The following is a 14605-nucleotide window of genomic DNA, read 5'->3' on the forward strand; positions in this document are numbered from 1 at the left end:
AAAACATAACGTAAAGTCGTTCTTGAAGTTAAGATCGGGGACTGTGTAGTCTGATCTGTTTTTGAGCAGCCAGGGTCCCTGTAGGAGGATCTTACTGTGACCGTACGACCTTGTTGTCCAGTGTTCTATGTCTCTGAGTCTCACCCCGCTGCAAGTAGCGATTGTTTTTATATGTAAGTCTAATGGTAATGGATGAATTAGTACATTGAAGTTGTTTTAAAAAATTTAAAAATCCGAGCTCTTGTGCTCGAAACTGCGTTTAACGAAATGGAGAAGAATATAACTACAAACACCGACGTTATCTCAAACAGTTTTTTAAGTATCAAAATGTGTTTAGGAGAGAAATAATAGAACTTTGAGATATGTTTAAGTCGTTAAAAAGTAACACGTGATTTTACATATAGTCAATTACCGAGTTTTCATTTTCTTATGAATTCACACTCACATTCTTCGTACGAAATTTTTGTTGGTCTGGTTATTTTTTTTTATAATTCAATACTTTCAAATGACTCATCGAAAATTCACTTACACACCTTTTTCCATCCCCAGTTCAAATCCAAATACCACATCGACGTTGACTTTGAGGTGCCCAAAAAGCTCAACTGGTATTATGCACCAATTTTCACCGCTTTCTGGTTGATCATTTATTTGAGTGTAGTCATCACACAAGTTGGGCGCCTGCCCACACCGCTCACACGCAAAGATGAGGCCACATATCCCGATTCGTATATAGCCGAACGCGCCGAAGAGATTCTAATCAACTTAGCGCGTATCGGTCCAAAAGTAGTAGGCAGTGAAGCAAACGAAGTACGGGCCGTAGAGTTTCTAGTCGGCGAAATCAACAAAGTCATAGAACAAATGAGCGATTACTTCGAACTCGAAATCGACGTGCAGGAGGTCTCGGGTGCATACGTGCACTGGACCATGGTGAATATGTATCAGGGCGTACAGAATGTGGTAGCAAAATTGAGCGCCAAAAACAATACGAGCTCCAATTATTTGCTTATCAATGCGCACTTTGACAGCGCTCCCGGTAGTCCGGGTGCTGGAGATGATGGTTCGATGGTGTCCACCATGTTAGAAGTGCTGCGCGTCATCGCAAAATCTAATGGACCTCTGGAGCATCCTATAGTGTTTCTATTTAACGGCGCAGAAGAGAATCCACTGCAAGCATCGCATGGTTTCATTACACAACATAAATGGGCCACGAATTGCAAGTAAGTTGTTAGATTCACAGTAGACCGTTGCACACACACACAAACATATGTCGATAGTTAATAGGTGAATGCAATACTTATTTCGTTTACTTTTTTCTGTAGAGCTTTAATCAATTTGGATGCGGCTGGTGCGGGAGGTCGTGAAATGCTCTTTCAATCGGGTCCAGGTAATCCATGGCTCATGAACTATTATCGCCGAGTGCCACATCCGAGTGCAAACACACTGGCCGAGGAGCTTTTTCAAAATAATTTTATACCATCCGATACAGATTTTCGCATTTTTCGTGATTACGGCGGTGTCCCTGGTAAGCAACAAAGGCAAATTTCAAAAATACTCAAGAATTACAAAGTAAATATTTTTTTTTTTTTTTTTTTAGGTTTGGATATGGCCTACATCACCAATGGCTACGTTTATCACACAGAATACGATCGTTTCAATATCATGCCAAAAGGCTCGCTTCAGAATACTGGCGATAATTTGCTAAGTTTGGCGAGATCCATAGCTAATGCACCAGAGATGGAGAATCCCACGGTTAGTGAGAATATCGCCTATTCAGGGTTCAGGCTTTGTAATTCACTAGCGAGTGAATTTCATTGAAATTTTCTAGCAATCGAATTACAAAGCCTGCCCGTTTAAATTGGCGTATTATGCTCTTAAACTCTTGCTGAAACTCTTTCTCGCTCTTTGACGCCTACTCTTCTTGCACTACTTATATTCATTTCATTTTGTCTTCTTCTTCTCTCTTTAGGATTACGTGTCTGGCAAAGTTATTTTCTACGATTTCATCGGTTGGTTCATCCTCTATTATTCACTGCAAACCAGCATCATCGTTAACAGCGTTGTGTGTGTGGCTGCATTCAGCGCCATAGGCGTCTCGCTTTTCTTCATGTCAGCCCGATCGGGTCTCAGCTGGTTGGCGATCAGTCGTCGGTATGCGCTCGCCTTTGCTGTACAAATACTTTCACTGTCAGTGGGTGCGCTTTTGGTAATGGGTATAGCGTGTTTTTTGGACATTGTGGGATGTTCTATGTCCTGGTTCTCTCGTACCTGGTTAATAAGCGGTCTGTACTTTTGCCCTGTATTTTTCTGCAAGGGTATATTTCCGGCATTATTTTTGGAACGTACAAAGAAGGTGAGTTGGCCAAATAAATATGGCATGCGACGAAAAGTCGCAATTTAATTCATCTCCAAAAAGCTATGCGTGTAAACTAAAATCTTGCAACATTTTCTAGAGTTCCGCTTTAGTGGAGTTGGAGTTATGTCGGCTTCAATCTGCCATTCTCGCTTAATATTACTCAACTACAATATTTTCTCTTTTACAGGACCCCCTAAGCTTGGGCTTTCGCATTCAACTCATCATGCACTCGCATTGTCTTATCCTAATTTTGCTAACAATAATTCTTACAGCGCTGAATGTGCGTTCGGCTTTCATGTGCATGCTGGCTGTGTTCTTTGACATAGTGGCCCTGATCATAAACTTGATTACGAAATGGCATCGCAGAGGTAAGAATAAGCTGACGAAATTATCACTGTTTAATATTGCAATATGGCTAGGCTATTATCTTTCTAGGGTAGGCTAGGTATTCAATGGATGGGTTTCAAAGGTCATGGGAAAGAACGTCTTGAGACCTTTGGTTATTATTATTATTATTATTGGGCCATTATGCACTGCCGATCTCTGATTTGGTTCATTATGCTTGACCGAAACCACAAAATTATAGGTTTCTGATAAATTTGAGTACTTCCTCAGACTTTTAGTTTCATATCACTAATGGATTTGCAATCGCACCACTTAGCTGTGCGAGTCTTCGTATTGCGAGAGCTGCACATTCACAGAGAAAACAGGAACAGAGAAAACAGCAACTATCTACTAATTATATTTCCTTGAAATGATAACGATGAATGCAATGTCCCTTGTGGTATCCGATGAGAGTTCGTAAGCCCATTCTGTCCAGGTTTCAGAACCTATTTGATGCTTTTTTGGAGGAAAGGATAAAACTGTCTGGCCTGCCTCTGTCCACAACTCTTCATTCAGTGTCGTGTGAATTCCTTGTCCTTACAGTATTTCCTAAATTTCTTTATGTGGGTTTCAGTGGTCCCACAAAAGAGTTCTGGTACATACAATTTTTAGAAAGCACCTGTTCGTTGTGATCATAACCTTTATGTTTTCATACCCAGTCCAACAAAACGGCTAAGTTAAGTTTTAGTCTGCGCACATAAGAATGAAATCGGTGTTCCCACAAAGGGATTCTGATCATAACCTTTATGTTTTCATACCCAGTCCAACAAAACGGCTAAGTTAAGTTTGAGTCTGCGCACATAAGAATGAAATCGGTGTTCCCACAAAGGGATTCTGATCATAACCTTTATGTTTTGATAATCAGTCCAACAGAACGGCTAAGTTAAGTTTGAGTCTGCGCACATAAGAATGAAATCGGTGTTCCCACAAAGGGATTCTGATCATAACCTTTATGTTTTCATACCCAGTCCAACAAAACGGCTAAGTTAAGTTTGAGTCTGCGCACATAAGAATGAAATCGGTGTTCCCACAAAAGGATTCTGATCATAACCTTTATGTTTTGATAATCAGTCCAACAGAACGGCTAAGTTAAGTTTTAGTCTGCGCACATAAGAATGAAATCGGTGTTCCCACAAAAGGATTCTGATCATAACCTTTATGTTTTCATACCCAGTCCAACAAAACGGCTAAGTTAAGTTTGAGTCTGCGCACATAAGAACGAAATCGGTGTTCCCACAAAGGGATTCTGATCATAACCTTTATGTTTTCATACCCAGTCCAACAAAACTGCTAAGTTAAGTTTGAGTCTGCGCACTTAAGAATGAAATCGGTGTTCCCACAAAGGGATTCTGATCATAACCTTTATGTTTTCATACCCAACCAACAAAACTGCTAAGTTAAGTTTGAGTCTGCGCACATAAGAATAAAATCGGTGTTCCCACAAAGGGATTCTGATCATAACCTTTATGTTTTGATACCCAGTCCAACAAAACGGCTAAGTTAAGTTTGAGTCTGTGCACATAAGAATGAAATCGGTGTTCCCACAAAGGGATTCTGATCGTAACCTTTATGTTTTGATACCCAGTCCAACAAAACGGCTAAGTTAAATTTGAATCTGTGCGAATAAAAATGAAATCGGTGGCCGCACAAATGGATTCTGGTTCATAAATTTTGAGAATCCAAGCACCTAATTTCGCAAGGCAGTCCACCATTTCGTTACCATCATAACCTTCATGCCCTGATACCCAGTCCAACAGTCCAATAAGAATGAAAGCTGCCGAAATGTAAGTTTTGGCAGTTTAAAGGGGATGTCAAGTGAAGATCTTCATCTTCAAAGGTTGTGGTTAGTCTCCAGAATGGAGACAAAAGTATTTTTGTGTTTATTATTCCACAAATGGACGACCTCCAAGTGGTAAACTGTGCCTTTTTTTAACCATTAAATGTTATAAATTCATACAAAACTACAGGAGGCTCGCCTTTTCCTGTCGATATCAGATATAAAGAGGAGGTTATTGTAGAAGCTCCGTTTCTCTGCAAAGGATGAGGTTAGTCTACAGAAGCGGAAATGGATGAAATTCCATTTTATGGTGGCTGTCTTAATATTGCCCCTCAAACTGTATGGCAAGTAGCGCTGTCTTGTTGGAACTACGGACTGGCTGTTGTGGAGATCACGGACTTCAATTTTCGGTATCACGGCATGAAAACGTCGTTTATCATGACGCGATAGCGTTCGTCATTCACTGCCACATTGGCGGCAGCCTCGTCTTTGAAGAAATACGGGCCGTTGATACCTCCAGGTCATAGGGCGTACGAAATGGTTGTATTCGATGGATGTGATGACTGTTCTTGAATGACTTCGGGTTGCTATTCAGCCCAAATAAGGCAATTTTGCTTAATGACGTAGGCCATAAGGCCAAAAATGGGTATCATCGCTATACAAAATTGTTGACCTGAGCGCGCGAAGAACTCTTTTCACAGAGCGTCGTTTTTCCTCATACAATTTTACGATTTGTAAACGGCGTTTTGCTGAGACGTCTTTCTAGGATAAAATGTCAATGAATACTGAAAAAAATATGTCTAGTTTGACAGTAGTCGCCGCGATCTGCCGAAAAACCCCTTGTACCGCCAATCTGATCACCCTTTAGTAGAGGTAGGGATTGATTGGAGTGAAAAAATGCGAAATTATTTGAGTACATTCAGCAGTATTCGGCAAAGTAGCAAAGCAATTAATTTCTGAAGCGGAAGTTCTCTTTTATGAATTTAATTTCTAGGCGTAAATTACAGCAATATTTATATGGGCTTATTTATTATAATAAATTTTTTTCAAGTACATTTAGCCCATAGGTGCTCAATGTCTTTGACAACCCCTAGTAAAATTTTCCAAGGAATCTTTTTGTAGAACATATTAACCCTTTAATATCCAGTTTAAGAGGACTTTTGAACAATTTTTGAAAAAATGGGTTAAATAGTCACCATAGCGGTGAGATTCAACGGGATAAAATGTTTTACAAAAAATGTATATTATCATTGAATTTTACTAAACATCTTCTAAGACGAAATTTAAGAAAACTTAATATTTGTACTGGATTTACCATATTATTTAATATGGCATTTGATCAATATTGCGAAACTTTTTACTATTCTACATGAGTACTTTCATTTGCAATTGGTTTGGTTTGGGCCCAAAAATTGCTGCCGCACTGTTTATTTCAAAGATTTGAAACTATAATGTTTTAAAATTTTAAATTCCTTGCAAAATAAAATTGAGGATAAAGTGAAAAACTGCGTATGCCCCGTTGCTGTCAAGACACATTCATTAAAGGTGGTAGCACTAGACCAACAACAATATTTTCTTCGTTTGATTGTCAAAGCAAAGTATTGGAAAATTAGAAAACAAAAAATGAATTCGCCTTGTTTCATTCTGGGCTGACAGCCACATGGACAAGGCGAAAGAGAAAAAAACAAATCAGCTGATTTGCTTATATCAGCTTTAATAGATTCGCCTGGGTTGCTGTATAAAATCTATAGCGTACCTGTGGTCAAAAAGTAAGGTGAATTTGGTTGTAAAATGAAAAATCTTTATTTATTCTTGTAAATCAATTTCATCCCCTTCAAAATAATCCCCTCTCGATAAAATACACTTATGCCAACAATTTTTCCAATCCCCGAAACATGCCAAATAGTCCATTTCCGATATAGCCATCAGCACCTTCTTCGATTCAGCTTTTATCTCCTTAATCGACTCGAAACGCGTTCCCCGGAGTGGTCTCTTGAGTTTTGGGAATAGCCAGAAGTCACACGGAGCCAAATCAGGCGAATACGGTGGTTGCGGGACGATATGCGTGGAATTTTTGGCGAAATGGTCACCAAGAACGAGTGCAGTGTGAGACGGTGCATTATCGTGATGCAAAAACCAAGAGTTGTTGGCCCATAATTCTGGTCTTTTTAGACGAATTGCTTCACGTAAACGACGCATAACGCTCAAATAATATTCCTTATTAACAGTTTGGCCAGGCGGAAGGAATGCATAGAGCACCACACCACGAAAATCGAGAAAAACTGTCATCATGGCCTTTATTTTTGAACGACTTTGACGTGCTCTTTTCGGTCTGGCCTCGCCTTTAGCACCATATTCGCTTGATTTTTCGGTTGTTTCAGGGTCGTAAGCATAAATCCAAGTCTCATCTCCCGTAATGATGCATTTGAGCTTGTCCTGATGGTCTGAAAGCATTGTTTCACACACATCAACGCGACGACTTTTTTCCAAGAAATTGAGAGTTTTCGGTACCAAACGAGATGTGACTTTTCGCAGGCCCAAATGGTCTTTCAAAATGGTTTTCACAGATCCTTCTGATATTCCGATCATATCAGTAAGGTCTTTAACAGTCAACCGACGATTTTTGAGCACTAACTCCTCCACTTTATTGACGTGTTGATCATCTGTTGACGCTGATGGTCGTCCGGAGCGCTCCAAGTCATCAACACGTTCTCGACCCTCTTTGAAGTATTTGTACCACTTATAAACATTTTTCTGCGACATGGTCGAATCACCAAATGCCGCAAACAAAATTTGATGGCACTTCTCTGCTCAATCAAATCAGACATTGTAAAAATCGAAAAATGCACTCTTGGTCGTTTGGTAAACACAAGCGTGAATATATTATTGATAATTATATTACATTGACATGAAAGTTGGCCCAGAGGTTATTAACAGAGCTGCCAACTCATGAAAAAAATAACTAGAGCGAAATTTTAATCCCGCGAAGTTTGACAAATAAATTCACCTTACTTTTTGCCCACAGTAGTACATACATACATGATTAATCCAAAATTTCTTTAACTTATACATTAAATTTTTGTATCTTCCAACTTCTCTTAGCCTATTGGTTCGCAATCGCTGTTATAATTTGCCAAATATTGCCTTTCATATACTTTACTTACATCGCGCATGAGCTTTACACGGCCATGATACCGATGATGGGTCGCTCGGGGTCTAATTCCTATCCGGACGTGGAAATTGGTGCCTTAGCAATCTTCTTTTCATTTATGTTTGCAGGCTTTCTAGTAAGTTGCATTTCTTGTTCCCTACAAAAATTTTCATAAAATTAAATTATTTCATTTACTCAAACCCGCATTTAGATGCCGCTCTACATGTTCTTCCGTAAGACGCGTACAATCATATTTTGCTTTTTGGCCGTCACGATTCTCTTCATCATATTGGCTGTGACGCCAGCTGGTTTCCCCTACACCGCCAAAGTGGCCACTCAACGTTATGCGCTTCTGGTGAGTTGAATTTCAGTTGTTCACTTAACTCCTTATTTAATTATATAAAATCACCTATGTTCCAGCATACAAACCGGGTGCTCTATAATGCCGATGGCACTACGCGTGTCAATGATTCGGGAATTTATTTGTACCCACAGGATCGCCGCATTCACGAAGTAGATGGTAAGTATGCACTTAGCTGGCAAAGAAACTGGAAAAAAATATAAAATTATGAAAACATCTGCAGAGCTCATCAAAAGCATCGGCGTCAAGTCCCAAGTGAGCGATATTTGCAATGACGAACTCTTCTGCGGCATGCCATTTTACAATCATCGTTGGCAAAAAGCCAGGTTGGTCGTCGAACTCTCCTGGGTATAAAAAATGTAATGTAGTATTTATTTATATTTATTCATTGCAGAGAAACTAGCTACTGGATACCAATCGATGAAAAGGCGAATTTACCAAGCGAAAAGCCAGTACTAACTTTGATATCCAAAAGTGATTTGGAAACGTCGAACACACAGCGTTACAACTTTACGCTAACCGGTCCAGATCATATGGGAATTTTTATTGGGCCAAAAGCGTCTGCCACAATTGTGAATTGGTCTCTCAACGATACAATGTTGAGAGATAATTGGGAGCCACCGTTCTTTATTTACTACTCATACGGCAAAGATAGTAGCGCTTTGGACTTCTTCATTGATTTGGAGGTTATTTGAGTTTTTTGGTTTTTTTTTAATGCGTTTACTTAACTGATCAATTAAGTCGATTTTTTTTTTTTTTTGGCGGTGAGGTTGGGTTAAAACTGCCTTCGCACCATATAGTAACCGTCGCTAGTACGTGTGTGGTAATTGAACTAAAAATATCCCTCCTCTTCTCTTGGATTTTTCCCTCCACCCCGGGACTGCTTACGCATTGCTTCGAGGTAGAGGGCCAAGACGGCGTCCTAAGAAGGGCACTTACTTACTCACCCTGCGTTCAGGATCGCCTGTTTTGAGAAACTTACGCTCAATGCTCCTCAGCATAAGTTTCCATTTCACGCTTCTTTTTTCGCATTCCATTTTTCTTCGTCTATCATCATTTTCTCGATTATTTCTTCAGGTGTAAATACACCAATAGCTCGTTGCAGAGCTATTCTCTCTATGTTCCACCTATCGCATTTAAAGAAAGTGTGGTCCGTATTATCATACTCTTCTTCTTCTTAATTGGCGTGATAACCGTTTACACGATTTTGGCCGAGTTTAACAAAGCGCGGCAGATGCTTCTTTCTCGTGCTAACCGGCGCCAATTGGACACACCAAGTGAAGCCAAGTCCTTCTCCACCTGATCTTTCCGACTCAGAGGAGGCCTTCTTCTTCCTCTGCTACCACCAGCTGATATCGCATGAAATACTTTCAGAGCCGGAGCGTTTGTATCCATTCGGACGACATGACCCAGCCAGCGTGACCGTTGGATCTTTATTCGCTGCTCTATGTCTATGTCGTCGTAAAGTTCATACAGCTCATCGTCCCATCGCCTGCGATATTCGCCGTTGCCAATGTTCAAACATACAAAAATCGTGCGCAGAATCTTTCTCTCAAATACTTTAAGCGTCGCTTCATTGGATCGACGACACACTTCTGCGCCATACGTTAGGACGGGCATGATGAGAGCCTTGTAGAGTGTTATTTTGGTTCGTCGAGAGAGGACTTTACTGCTCAATTGCCTACTTAGTCCAAAGTAGTCATCATACTTTTCATTTTTCCCATTCGCCACAAATACTTGTGAAAGGACTCATGTCTGGACAAAAACTGTGTGGATAATAGTTAACCTCACCGTGCTTTCTTTCTATCCACTTTTTTAGATCGGGTATTAGTCTCGCTATCCATCTACCGTACCGTTCAGAGTTCCATCTTGCCTGCCAAAGTGTGAGCGTTTGAATTCTAATATCGTAGAAGCGTGATACTGGGATTCCTGAGATTTTTGCCTCCCATAGCCGTTTGCATTCTTGTATTAGAATATCTATAGGGATGGTTCCGCTGATAACCAACACCGCTGCTTCAGATACTCTTCTGTATGACGAAGCCACTCTGAGAGCGCAGGTGCGTTCCACAGATGGCAGAGTTTTTCGCCGGCATAGCACCCTTAGGGAATCTCCCCATATTTCGCATCCGCATAAAAGAATCGAGTTTGTCGTGTCCTCCAAGGTTTGCAATGAGCTTAGGTTAGGTTAGGTTAAATGGCTGCCCTAGCTAAAGGGCTCACTTGGACAAATGTTAAGAAATTCGTCCGTTGTGGTGGAAAAAGTGGGAGCCCAGATTTCTAAGTCTTTGCCAGACGAGAGCAGGGCAGCTGAGAAGAAGGTGTTGAGATGATTCCACCTCGTCCTCCAGACAGTTTCTGCAGAACGGACTTGAGGTAATCCCAAGTCTTACGGCGTGAACACCTAACGGACAATGTCCGGTAAGGATGCCCACCAAATGAGCTTACTTTGGCAGCTCTTGTGGCTGCATGATTTATGAGCACCCAGTAAGTTAGCCTTGTGTCTAATTGCACTCCTAGGTATTTGACCACTCTTTTTGTCGATAAAGTGGCATCGAGTACTTGTATATCTACTTCTAATGGGATAGGTCTGTTGGTAGGAGGATTAGCTCTGTTTTCTTTGTGGCCACCTTTAATCCATGGTCCTCTAGCCATGATTTACCTTCCTTTTGGCTTCGACAGAGTCGATAAAATATTAGTTTCGGGAAAAGGAATCCCTTGTTTTCTCGGTAGAAATTATTTTAACTCTAAAGTCACCTTTAATTATTTTCGTTTACTCAGCCGCCTGAAAACTTTGTACACAAATTGTACAGATAAATTCTGGCAAGGCTGAAGTAAAATTTCATTATTTTTTTTAAATATATATATTTACATATATATATTTTTTTTAAGCTAATAAAGCCAATGAGCAAAACAAATCGCTTTTCTCGCTTTAACCGTAACCTCAATTTTTGAAGAACACACCAACAAACCGGTAAATTTATCGGTTCGAGAGTATAACAAGGTGTTTATCCGCCTGATAAAGTACGCTTTAATGTTATAAGGTGAAATTAGTTGAGTAAACGCTCTTAAATTTATCATTTTATTTATAATTTTTTTTTAATTTAAATTGACCTTTAATTTTCTTTACATATCAGATTACCGCCGACAACTCGAGCACACAAAATTTGGAAATCGGCATAGCCGGCCATTGGGTACATCAAACGCAAACACGCACCGACAAATATGAGAAATTCATTCAAAGCTTTCCGGATTATACCTTCGTGTCCGACTGGGTCGCCACCTATGAAAGTTGGCTATTTTAAAAATGTGGAAACCCCGAAATTAACCAGCGTCAGCGTATGATAATTCGAAAACATTTATGTTACAAATGGCATAACATATTAATGTTAAGTGAATTTTCGAAATTTCTTACTTTTTTAAGAAATTCTCCAGATTACTATTAATGCGGAGTAGTAGGCACTATTGTTTAATTAAGGCACCAAATGGCATTTGTAAAGATACTCGTAGTTTATTTATAATATTTAGCAAGATTTTAAGAAGCCGAAGAATAAACGATATTGAGACTGTTAATATGAAAATATGTTTTTTTTTTTTTAATTTACGGTAATATTAGATGCTTTTGATTCAGCAAGTTGTGAATAAAATAAAAGAGTTCCATTAAATCCCACGTTGCTTTGTCAGCACTGCATTTTTCTCGTTAAGGCGAACTTTTATGTAGTAGCTATACTTTCAATGCTTTTTACGACGACATAGACATAGCGCAGCGAATAAAAATCCATGGCTCCGCTGCTTAGTGCATGTCATCGAATTGGATACAAACGCTCCGGTTCTGAAAGTATTCGATGCAGTTCCAGCTGGTGGTTGCAAAGGAAGAGGAAGGCCTTCTCTGGTTCGAAAGATAAGATGGAGATAGACTTGACTTGACTTGGTGTGAAAAAAACGACTAGCGCACTTTGTTAGGGTCGGTCAAAATCCCGTAAGCAGTTGACGCGAAAATTAAGAAGAAGAAGAATGCTTCTTATATCTTAACGTATGCAAAACGGTTTGGTCAAAAGGCAAACGTCCTGCTCCTCACCACATGCCGCTCAAACTGTTATAATAACTGTCAATAATAAAAATAAAACCTAAAACCGGAACTGATTTGTATATTACTTTGGGAGGACCCAGAACGGCATCAATAAAGGACCAATTCTATTCACCCACGTCTGGGTCCACCGCATTTGTAGCCAGTTTTCAGGCTATAGGCTCATCTTCTTGTGTCTCTATATGTGCGGCTTCGCTTTGTTGCACTGTGTCGAGTTCTATCTTTTTTTGCCGTAGTACGTTCTCGATGTATTTCTTTAGCGCGTTCCAGCTGTCCTCGCGTTCCATCATTTTGCTAGGCGCGATGTCGCCAATCTGCTCCCTCAGAGCATTTCTTTCCGTAGGCCATCTGTCGCAACTAAAAACCATGTGTTCAGCGGGCCATGATGATCGACGGGTCTCTCCACGCTGATCACGAAAGTTGCTGCACCTGAAATAGTACGGTAGGCTGAGGCAACTCTGAGAGCCTCTGTTTGTTGCACAGCCTCTACTGCTTCGCGTTTGGCTTTGTAGCTTAGCGCAACTCCCCATACTTCGTTACCGTACAGGAGAATTGAGTTTGGGGCCGCCGTGATTAGCCTTCTTTTGCTCTGTGTTGGCGCAACGTTGTTTGCCATTAATCTGCTTAGCATTCCCGTGACTTTTGTTGATTTGGTAGCCGCATGGCGTATCTGAGCCCTGCAGTCAAGTTGAATACCTAAGTATTTCACTACTTTTTGCGTCACTAAGGACGTGTCGCCTATTTGCATGCTGACCTCGAGAGGAATGTGACCTCGTGTCATAAGGATGACTTCGGTTTGGCGAGTTCCAGGTCGTGGTCCTCAAGCCATATTTGCGTCCTCATCTTGGTTCAGCTTCCTTCTGGCGTCCTCAGTGTCTCGAACTTGTATGACCGCCGCTATATCCCACTAGATATGTGTCTTCTGGCATTTCCATGCTCAATATCTCATCGAAGCTCAGATTCCAGAAATCGGGGCCGAGAATAGACCCTTGATCTGCGCCAGACGTTATCCCTTTTGTTTTCTGGGTATCTGGTGTGTCGTACAACAGTTCGCGCTCACTCATGTAGCTCTGGAGAATCCTTAACAGGTATGCAGGTATCAAGGTATCAAGTGTCAACTATTGATTTATGTACGACGCCATTCGCAAAACTTATAGATCTTCCGACGGGGCGGTTAATTTTGCGCCACTTTGTACTTGGAAGCACTGGCCTATGCAAACGCTTTAGAGCTACATTATTGATGCTGTCACATACACATTTTTTGCATGGTGATCAGCGCAATTCTCTAGCGAGCAGCGAAGTAGTGAGGTGGAAATGAGCTGCATCGGAGAAAATGAAATCGTTACTTTTTTCAAGCGAACGATTATTTGATAACAAAATTGGGGAACAACATCAAGACGCACACCACAAATAGGAGAAGGAACTCCGACAAACACCCAAACAGGGTGTAGGTTAGGTTAGGTTTTTGTGGCAGTCGGCTTAGAGTAGCCGTGGAGGTCCTTTGTGGTACCACTGCGTAACAGGGGAATCTTACGGTTTATTTTTCATAGAGCCAGTTAGACTCTCTTATGAATCGTAGGATAGGTTTGTCCCAACACCGGTTAGTTCCGAAAGAGAGTAAAAATGGTATTTCCCTTACAACTTTGCTCTACTCCTAGCTAAGGCGGACAATTACAGAGGAAGTGTTCTACTGTTTCTTCCTCTTCCTCGACTGTACAGCTTCTGCAGTATTCTTGCGAAAATACCCGCAGCCTAGAATTGTGCCTACCTAAAAGTCAATTATCGGTGGCACAAACCACGTCCTTCGAAATGTTCTCTCTTGAGAGATTAATCAATTGATCTAATCTTTTCTTATCTATTTGCGGCCAATTAGCCTGGTTGTAGCACAAGTATTTCCTTCTCTCCATGACCTATTGGCTTCTTGGAGAATATCTTTTTTTTATTCCTAATTTGCAGATTGCCATAGAAATCCTAATATTGTATCTTTATTAAAGCAGATTAATATCCTTTCTGGCGAGCTCATCAGTCTTGCAATTTTCTTCCATATCTCTATATCCCGGAACCCATATAAGGTTGACCTTGAATATGGTGCTCATATCATTTAGAGCTGCCAGGCATTCCTGTGCAACCTTTGATCTTAGAGTAACTGCCTTCACTGATTTGATGGCCGCCTGGCTGTCCGAGAATGTATTTATAGTAGTTTTACCTCCTTTATAGCTAAGACTTCTACCTGGTAGACGCTACAGTAGTCCGGAAGTCGAACAGATAATTTTAATTCTAATTCTTTTGGAAAATACTCCGCAGCGTACTTTATTTTCTTGCTTGGATAGGTGGGTGAAATGGTTAAAGTGCCGGTCTGGTACTCCTCAACAATCACTAAAGCGCCTTTTTGATACCATTATGAGACTTCGAACAAGCAGATATCTACAACCAGTCAGAGCTGTTGATATAATGGAGAAGATTGATGAGATTTGGGTTGTCGCACTGCCCCAGGC

At 40.6% G+C, this 14605-nt stretch overlaps 1 protein-coding gene across 2 annotated transcripts in view; it reads left to right on the forward strand.

Annotated features, from left to right (window-relative positions):
- LOC128867771 (endoplasmic reticulum metallopeptidase 1) overlaps nt 1–11594 on the forward strand; it is a 29357-nt gene extending 17763 nt beyond the window's left edge. For both annotated transcript variants that reach the window (XM_054109253.1, XM_054109252.1), the window contains exons 3-13: nt 550–1217; nt 1320–1522; nt 1595–1749; nt 1967–2350; nt 2541–2721; nt 7617–7801; nt 7877–8020; nt 8086–8185; nt 8250–8352; nt 8421–8712; nt 11161–11594. In XM_054109253.1, the coding sequence (XP_053965228.1) occupies nt 550–1217; nt 1320–1522; nt 1595–1749; nt 1967–2350; nt 2541–2721; nt 7617–7801; nt 7877–8020; nt 8086–8185; nt 8250–8352; nt 8421–8712; nt 11161–11328 (2583 nt within the window). In that variant the 3' untranslated portion in view covers nt 11329–11594. The remainder of the gene's footprint in view (nt 1–549; nt 1218–1319; nt 1523–1594; nt 1750–1966; nt 2351–2540; nt 2722–7616; nt 7802–7876; nt 8021–8085; nt 8186–8249; nt 8353–8420; nt 8713–11160) is intronic.
- The last annotated feature ends 3011 nt before the right edge of the window (nt 11595–14605 follow it).

Source organism: Anastrepha ludens, chromosome 6 (genome assembly GCF_028408465.1).
Source record: "Anastrepha ludens isolate Willacy chromosome 6, idAnaLude1.1, whole genome shotgun sequence".
NCBI classification, from domain to species: domain Eukaryota; kingdom Metazoa; phylum Arthropoda; class Insecta; order Diptera; family Tephritidae; genus Anastrepha; species Anastrepha ludens.